This window comes from Monopterus albus, unplaced genomic scaffold (genome assembly GCF_001952655.1).
Source record: "Monopterus albus unplaced genomic scaffold, M_albus_1.0 scaffold81.1, whole genome shotgun sequence".
In the NCBI taxonomy this organism is placed as follows: Eukaryota; Metazoa; Chordata; class Actinopteri; order Synbranchiformes; family Synbranchidae; genus Monopterus; species Monopterus albus.
In genome coordinates this window covers 81439-91191 of record NW_018127961.1, presented here as the reverse complement: position 1 = coordinate 91191, position 9753 = coordinate 81439, and the positions used below count along the sequence as shown (strand labels likewise).

The 9753-nt window shown below is 41.2% G+C and overlaps 1 protein-coding gene across 1 annotated transcript in view; it reads left to right on the top strand.

The window, feature by feature from the left end:
* The window catches only part of enpp2 (ectonucleotide pyrophosphatase/phosphodiesterase 2), a 37957-nt gene that overhangs the window by 13585 nt on the left and 14619 nt on the right, over positions 1-9753 (top strand). Inside the window, exons 10-15 of the mRNA XM_020606760.1 lie at positions 3098-3163; positions 3509-3581; positions 3977-4085; positions 4248-4373; positions 5211-5242; positions 5418-5545. Of these exons, the coding sequence (XP_020462416.1) occupies positions 3098-3163; positions 3509-3581; positions 3977-4085; positions 4248-4373; positions 5211-5242; positions 5418-5545 (534 nt within the window). The remainder of the gene's footprint in view (positions 1-3097; positions 3164-3508; positions 3582-3976; positions 4086-4247; positions 4374-5210; positions 5243-5417; positions 5546-9753) is intronic.

The following is a 9753-nucleotide window of genomic DNA, read 5'->3' as shown; positions in this document are numbered from 1 at the left end:
GGAACGTAGATCGACCAGTAAATCGAGAGCTTCGCCTTACAGCTCAGCTCCTTCTTCACCACGATGGACCGGTACATCGACCACATTACTGCAGAAGCTGCACCGATCCACCTGTCAATCTCCCGTTCCATCCTTCCCTCACTCGTGAACAAGACCCCAAGATACTTGAACTCCTCCTGTACAAGCTAGAATGTAAAGTAAAATAGTAAGTACACAAGTACAACATTAATGTAACAAAACAGTAATGATATTACCTTTGGATCAATTCCAGAGTGCATGAAGCATCTCCAGTATACTGCAGGCTGAAACTGTAGTAGTTTGCAAAGATCACAGCCAAACCACGTGTGAAGTCCCAACAGACAGTATCCATGCTCTCTGCTTTATTATGTCATCTGAAAACAAACAAAAAACCCAACATGCGCAGTAATGTGTCAATAAATTAGTTGGGAGGTTGGAAAATAAATTAAATAACAAATATGACATTTAAATGATTGCCAAAAAATTCTGCTAAATGCTGGCTAAAAATACATAGCTCAGGTGTCTCATTCATCGTAATCTCTTTTTTTTTTTGACCTTCTAAATGTAGTGTACTCATAATTATTCATTCATCCATCTTTTATGCCGATGACGGTCCCATGCAACGAGGTCGCAGGGGGTCTGGAGCCAATCCCAGCCAGCAATTGGGCAAAGGCAGGGTATACTCATAATTAAAGTGGACCATTATTTGTGCTTTTTAACCAAATAAAGAGAGAAAATGTCACTTTTCTGCAGGTTTAAACCTCTGCCACTAATGGGAGAGATAGTAAGTCTGATTTTTATAGTTCAGTTTGTGGATTTCATCAGTACAACCGTAGAACCGAACTCACCACTCTGTTGCTCTCAATGTCTTTTTATAAATAGGTGTGTTTTGAAAAGTTTGACTCTGCAATTCCTGGTTTCAAAGCTACATGAACTCAGAATCAAAAATCCTCCTAGGACAGGGAGACAGGGCAAGACTTGCTGCCCAGTATATGTCAATATGCCACAGGCTGAGGGACAGTGAATGGCCTAGACACACACACATACTGTGTTTTCATTCCTCGTGGGGACTTTACATTGACTTACATTAATTTCCTGTAGACATACAGTATTCTAACCTTAACCCTAACCCTACTTGCCTAACACTTAACCTGACCCTAACCACCCTCTGGTCCCCACAAGGAAGGCCAAGTCCCCACAATGTGAGTGTGTTAACAGGTTTCAGTCCCCATAATGTAAGTAATACAAAGGCACATGCACGCACACACATACTAATCTTAACCAAGTAGCACCAGTAGCAGGACACTGAAATTGAGGTAACTGAATGGAAGTCAGCCATCATTCTCTTTATTATTGTGACAGGTCAAAATGTATTATATTAACAAGGTTATGGGCATTTCTTTGAATCCTCTCTCCTCATGTTTTCCTTGCATCTTACGTGGATCCATATAAGAGACATGAGACACAGCTATAGTCTTTCTCACATGTACCTCGGCTGCACCATTGCACCACCATGTTGCTCTGGGTGACAAGCTCAATGAAAAAACTAATGATAGAGCTGCAGAAGACTGCACGCAGCTCTAGTAGAGTACATACAGTATTACACAACACTCTGTTTTATTTGTTTTTTCCATTCCAGGTCATCTGACTTTGGCACCTCTACAACTACAGTTCACTCTGCCTAAATACAAATAAAATGTCATCTGTAATTTTACTTCACAGGGAGTCAGAAGTAGCTTGTCTATTTCACAGTATTTTGGTAAGCCAGACAAGATTTTTGCAGCAAGGTGACCAGAAACGAGTCAAATTCACTGTCATTGGACATGTGTGTGTGTGTGTGCGTGTGCTTTGTCATAATTATAAAATATGAGTGGCAGTGGCTTATTTTGTCTTGGGTGCCATGAATAAATGCTGCCCATCCGATGGTAACATCCATCCCCTCTTTCCCATAAAGCCTTGATCTTTTTGGGTTAGATTGTGTTCTCACTTGTCACATGAGCCAAGCTACATTTTGCCTGGAGGGGGACTGATGGAGGAGCACCACAACTCATTTGGCATTCTTCGCAGCTGCACCTGCACTGATCAAATAATTCAGACACGGTAAGTTATTTGGTGGTGAAAGTTCTCCAAGTCATCAGAACATGCTGCTTCATGTTCCTGCTGCTCACTCAGGCTGCTGCACTAAACTGCACTATAGCCTGTGAAACACAAAGAAGCCCTCATTAGCACAGGGAAGGCTCTGATGAAGCAGGAGGTGGATCTCAGCAGAGGGATGGCGTTTGGCTGTTTTTATAGCAATTTGTGCAAATGGGCTTGTTGATACTATACATGATTCCTCTGTGAACCAGGGTCACGGCCATGCTACTCTATACCACCATGTGGGTAAGGGTGTCATTTCCAGTGCGTTTCTTGCACTTGGCACTGACCGAAGGAAAGAGAGAATAAGAAGTAAGAGAGAGGAGTGTGTATATTACAGGAAGGTGGAGAGAGTGGGAGTCTGTGTTTAGTGTTTAGTTTAGTGTTATAGTACGACTGGGGGGATTGGCATGGTTATAGGGACCAGGTGCTGTCGCTCTAGGTGAAGGTTGTTGGGCTCAGCTTTCTGGGAGGTCCAACCATAAGCACAAAACAAGGGAGGACAGAAAGAAGGAAGAAGAAGAAGAAAGGGAGCATATATAAAACACACATTGGTAGGAGGGAATATAGAGTTGATAGTGTAAACAGAGACAAAAGTACAGAAAGAGAGCAGACACAGAGACAAGAAGCCTGCTGTCAAGTGTTAACCCCCTGCGGCCTCGTACATCAAGACCTATTCAGAGCCTTATCCTGGGCTTGAAGGCTGACAGCTGTGGACTGTTTGACAGCCAGCTGCTTGGTTGGTGGCTTCATCACTAGGCAGCATTTGACTTTCAGACAGTTTAATTTGTTCTACTCTACAACCCTCAACTACAAGGTGCTTTGACGAAGAACAGTTTGGAGTTTAAGGGTTTAATGGTTCAAGAGAGCAGGAGCTTGTTTGTCACTAGCAGCTAAATGTTAACCAAAGCTACCCTGCATTGTGTCTTTGTGTGTTTTCCAGCACTATTCCATTAGAGAGAAGGATACTGACCATACTGCAGTGGCTCCATCTCCCTGAAGGAGAGAGGTGAATTTTGTTGACATTTTTATGTCTACTTCACGTGTGTTTTATCTTCCTGTTTTTTTCTTGCTTTATATTTTTTCCTTGTCAACATTTGCACCCACAGCCTATCTACAAAGGTGGAAAAAGTTACTATTTCTCATTAGTTGGTTGAGGTTATGTAATCTAATCCTGTGCCACAGTTGGTCCTTCAGAATGAAAATAGACATTATTTATAGCATATGCACAGTGTTATTTTGGTATAAGTACTGAAACTCGGCTACTGTCTCAGTCATATCGCCAAATGCCAAACAATAGGTATTATTAGTACCACTGCAACTCTAACAAACACATCTCTAATATGTGTTTCAGGCCCTATGTTTACGCCATGCACTCTGAACAACCAGACACAGATGGACACAAAATGGGGCCCATGAACACAGACGTGAGTGCTCCGTATCTGCACGTGTGCATATACACTACTGTGCAAATGTCTTAGGCTCTAAAAGTAAAGTGAGGATGCCTTCACATATAATGCTGATAGTTGTTATCTATCAGTGAACTTCACACAACATTCAGTAAACAGAAAATGTCTATATCAAATCAATATTTGCCTTTCAAACAGCACCAGGTCTACTACGCAAACTGTGCACATTTGTTTAACATCTAAAGTGCCTTAAACATTTGTAGTCTACTGCACTGTGTGTGTGTGTATGTTGCTGGACATCATAAAGCCCACAAAACAGACACAGTGCCATACATGCCAGATCATTATTTCTTTGTGTGCATATTATGTTTCATCGAAGCTCATCTGACCCTGACTCCCTTTGTGCGTTCCAGCTGAACAACCCTCTGAGGATGATTGACAGAATCATTGGCCAACTGATGAACGGACTTAAACAGATGAAACTGCACCGCTGTGTCAACATCATCCTGGTGGGGGATCACGGTATAGACATGCACACCAGCACAGACACGCACTGTGACATCAAAATCTCATGCTGAAAGAAATTATTTTTACTGGTTCCTTTTATACCTAGTACTACATGAACACAAAGCAACTCCACTGAAGCAGCTTAGATAGACAGGCAATCTTCTTGTATGTTCTCAGGTATGGAGGAGGCCCACTGTGATCGCACTGAGTTCCTCAGTAACTACATGGCCAGCGTTAATGACATCATCCTCATACCTGGGTCCCTAGGCAGAATACGCTCCAGATACCCCAACAACCTCAAATGTAAGAGAGAGAGAGTGAGAGAGAGAGAGCGTTCCATTCTCTCTGCCCATACAAGGTGTCTGTGTGATTTTCTTTCTTTTATTAGTTTGTACTTTTTGTTCTTTTGTTATTCTGTTTGGATTTGTGTCTGTTTTTCACCAGTTCTCATCTGACATGTTTAGGCATTCTGCCCACTTACTGTATTTGTGCAGACGGCTTCACTGTATTCTGAACTTTTGGTTTGTTAGACCCTCATTAACAAATATGAAACAATCGCTTTTGATCTGCTCACTGGCAGTGTGCACATTCGCTACAGTGCAATAGCTAACACTGGAAGCAGTGTTGTACTGCAAGTGTGCCATATCAGAGTGAGTAGAAGCATGTTCCAATCAAATAAACAAATCATTTGTCCTAACTAACCTACACTTGATTGGACCTTTAGTAAGTACACATAATTCTTCATCAATCTAACCCAACAGTCCTGCAGTAAACCCTCCTTCGTAAGGTTCAGATTGTGTTTCAGAGAGGTGTTGATTCAACTGTATGGTCATTTTGAGGATGACATTTGTGCTGCTGTTTCTGTCATGATTCTTTTATTTAGTCCACCAATGTATATCAGTGAGGTTGTACTAAGTAACAGAAACTCCTGTCTGTATAATAACTGTATAATACAGTTCAGCAGCAGCACAAACTACACCCACAAAAATGATCACGTGTCACTAGTGCAGCAGCTGAAGTCCATTACATTTGCTGTTTGCATGTTGAGATGTAGAGTACAGTATGATCTTCATTGTACTTTACAAAGGATGGTAAATGTTTTGCAGTGGTTTTCTGCTCTGACCTTTGTGCTTTTTTCAGATGACCCCAAGGCTGTTGTTGCAAATTTAACAGTAAGTGTGAGGCTTGCATGAAAAATATAAGAATGTGTGTGATGTTTGAACTCAGTGAGTTTTAACAGAGCTGATTTTGTAAAACATAATAACATGAGAACTGTACTGTTGTAGAGGCAATAAAGATACACATGCAATACTAAGGTCAAAATACCAATGTGTTTTTTATTTTCAGTGTAAGAAAGCAGACCAGCACTTTAAGCCATACTTGAAGCAGCACCTGCCTAAAAGGCTGCACTACGCTAACAACAGACGCATTGAAGAAATCCACCTGCTGGTGGAGAGGAAGTGGCACATTGACAGGTACAGTACCACCACTACAACAGGAAGTGCAAATATACAGATGGGTCTCAAATTAAAGGAAAATCCTGGATAAATGAGTGGAAATTAAAAAAAAAAAAAAAAGAAGCCATGGGTCATTGAGCTGTGACCGGATGAGCTGATCTGTCTCCGGATGTTCAAATATCGCACCCTGGCTCTACTAGTTTTATTCACAGCATGTCAACAATTGAGAAAGATATCAAAGGTGGTGTTTTCATATGCCATGAAGATGTTTCTGACTGCTTTTATGAAATCAACAAATCCAGAGATATTTAGTTTTACTCTATTTTATTTTGGTGTTTTTGCTGGCTAATTTCCAATCGGTGAACTGACCAGTGGTTGCAGCTCAAGGTTACTGAATGGCCTCACGAGTAGGAGACAGTGTGTTGAACACAATGAGGGAGTATGTTTTGGATAGGGAGCTTTGTGTTTTCATGAGGTAGACAGATTAGGCGAAGCCATGATTTCTTACTGATTTTCCATGTTAACTCCTAGCAGCTGATTTTACCCTGTCTTCTCTGAGTCATTGATGTCCATAAATCCACCTTCAAATCATGAAGGAAGTGCTTCTCATCATGATCAATCTTGCCTCACACATACATAAGACCCATGTCAGTGCTTTTTTTAAAACAAAAACCACTCAGAAGCCAGTTCATGGCATTTCTGAGTAGCTTGATTTCTCCTGAATATGACATGTCCAGCTCATGTGTTGACTGATAAGGGTGGAAGAACAAGCAAAAACAGGATCAAGTTCAAAGGGTTAAATCCAAACCAGTCAGTGGCATAATACAGAGGTTTTTGGCAATCTAGTGTTAATTTGTGCATGTACAGTAAGAGAGTGCTCTGACAATATGCACAGCCAGTGTAGATGTGGCACTTTCAGCCCGCCCATCAGTGAAGCTTTTACTACACATCTTGCATTGCTTAAAACCACATTTCATGTGAACCGAGGCAGCTATCACTGCTGAAAAACTTTAAGATGAGCTGTCCCAAGTCACACTCATGTAAAAAGCTTTTTCACAAGTGCAGCTGCTGAAACATTCATGGTTTGCTAAGATGAACTCAGACAGCAGTTTGATCTTACTGCATGGATCCAGTGACAAAATAAATCATGTCATCATCACGCCTCAAGGTGAATAAACCACCACAGCTTATGGTACTGTGTGTGTCTGTACATGTTCCTTCCATGGAGCTGTCATGCTGTTTTGACTGCTGAACAGTGGGAGAACACGCGCACGCACACACACACACGCACACAGACAGCACTGTCAGCTGTGGTACTGAAATGAAAGAGACCTTTGAGGTTTCTTTGCAGCTCAGATAGACAGACAAGCTAATCATTGGCACCACTGCTGTGAGCAGAGTGTTGGAACATGTACACGCATGCTCACAAACCCACACGCATACTGTAAACAGGCACATATACACTAATCGATGTCTGCATAAATCCCAAACCAACTACAGTAGATGTTGACACCAAATATAACACTGAGTCTGTCTCAATTCCACTTCAGCTAGTCATTTACATTTTCAACATGCTTGTGGCTTCACCCTCCAGACACACACACCCATACAGTATGTACACACAGACACACGCATTACAGCACATACCTGAAAGTAATGTTTAATAGACACTTAATAAGAGGTAGCTGTTTTTTAATTGGAGGACTGCGGTTTGAGTTTGTGAAGGAGTGGTTGTCCTGAGTACAACATCCTGCAGTTCAGCTGTATTCTACTTTAATCCATAGTCTAAACATTTGAAACTCTGCACACCATCATAACATTTTTTCAGGGACTTAAGGTGACAGCTTTTTCACAGATCCCCTTGATTGCAGACTTTATTTTACCTTTTGCTTTTGTCATGCTTCTTTTTGATTTGTCAGAATTGCCAAAAGAAATGTTGATAAAACAAGCAAATTTGGTTGCCATGGTGAGCTTGTTGCAACTTGTGATTGGAATCTTGGTGTGAAGCTAATCAATGTAAGCAAGAAAAATTTATTTATATAGCACCTTTCTAAACCTACGTTACAAGATGCTTTACAGTAAAACATAAAAAATAATAAAATTTAATAAAACCAGATAAAACACATCTACACAATAAAACAACAACAGCAAAAATGCATAATCAAAACAAATACATCAATCAGTGAAGTTGTTATAAGCTTGTGAATACAAATGCGTTTTAAGAAGTGATCTAAAAACAATCAGGTTCGGAGCAGATCTAATATCCCGTGGCAGACCATTCCACAATACAGGAGCCCAAACTGATCTGTAAGATTGATCTGAAGACAGCCTAGGCAGGAAGGCACTCCTCAGGCTTGCTGTGCAAAATCCACCAAGTCCTGGTTCTGTTTATTACAAACAAACTCAGTGCTGATGCTGCTGGAAAGGAACAAAGATAAAACTATCTGAAACCAGGGGTAAATTCAAAGTCCTCTAACTGATCGTTCATCGCTCCTCAATCTTCACACAAACCTGAAATTGATCCTGTCCCCATCTTGAAGGATGGCCTAAAGTTTCTACTCCTGCTCTGGTTGGTGAGTGAGGAGGCTGCCTGGAGAAGCTATGATCAAGGATACATGAGAGCATCCTTCACTAAAGTCTTTTATGGACCGACACACCCCTTTTATCAGAAAGGGATGCTAATGACTCCCGACTTCACCAGTGGAGGTCACAAAACATTAATGTGGAGTCGGTGTGTAACTTCGTTAAAACAATATCAGACTCCGTAGTTTTCTCTGGACCCCTGCCCAATATGACCAGCCAACCACCTAGACAACTGCGGTGCCTGGAAAATAATGTGGGCTTCATAGACAACTGGAAAACATTTTGGGGAAAACCTGGTCTGATTAGCAGAGACGGCATCCATCCCACTTTGGGTGGTGCGGCTCTCTTACCTAGAAATCTGGACGAGTTTATTTTACAACCTAAATTGTGACAACCCAGAGTTGAGTCCAGGATGCAGGGTCACAGTCTTACACGCCTCTCCGCTGTCTCTTTGCAGCTGATACCCACCCAAAACTCCCAGTAACCCATAGAGACTGTGTCTGCCCCCCAATCACCTAAATTATATAAATCAAAAATCAACTCAAGAGGAGTTATTCATGAGAACTCATATCTGAACTCTTTCATCTAAAACTCTGTTATGAATGATTTGATAAGTGAACATCACATTGATTTATTGTGTCTTACTGAAACGTGGTTACAGCAGGAAGAACTTGTCAGTTTAAATGAATCCACCCCACCTAGTCAAGTGAATTCTCAGACTTTCTGTCTGATTTAGTGCTTAGTACAGATAAAATAATCATAGTCGGTGACTTTAATATTCATGTAGATGCTGACAATTACAGCCTCAACAATGCATTCTGTTCATTATTAGACTCAGTTGGCTTCTCTCAAACTGTAAATAAACCCACTCACTGTTTTAATCACACTCTTGATCTTGTTCTGACATATGGCATCGAAACTGAACACTTAATAGTTTTTCCCCATAACCCTCTTCTGTCTGACCATTTTCTAATAACTTTTGAATTTCCATTAATGGATTATACTCTATGTGGGAAACAATTCCACTACAGCAGATGTCTATCTGGCAATGCTGTTACCAAGTTTAAGGAAATACAGTAATTCCGTCTTTATCTACTTCAGTGCCGTTTGCCAACACAGTGGAAGGAGGCCACCTTAACTTTACTCCCACACAAATCAATAATCTTGTTGATAGTACTGCAGCCTTCCTGCGTAATACACTTGATACTGTTGCCCCCTGAAAAAGAAGGCAGTGAAACAGGAGGTTAGCCCCGTGGTACAGCTCGCAGCTCTGCTTCCTAAAGCAGGCATCACAAAAACTGGAAAGGAGGTGGTGCTCCACTAAGTCAGAAGAGTTTTTCATAGCCGGGAAAGATAATAAGTTTAATAACATATAAAAAAGCCCTTCGTAGTGCCAGAACCGCATTTTGTTCATCACTGATTGAGGAAAATAAGAACAACCCCAGGTTTCTTTTCAGCACTGTAGCCAGGCTGACAAAGAGCCACAGTGCTGTTGAGCTTAACATTCCCTTAGATCTCAGCAGCAATGACTTCATGAGCTTCTTTACAAATAAAATCACAACTATTAGAGAAAAAATGGGTCGAACCACTCCCACAGCTCTCGCAGATGTGCCATCTACTACAATGGCTTTAGAAACATCAGT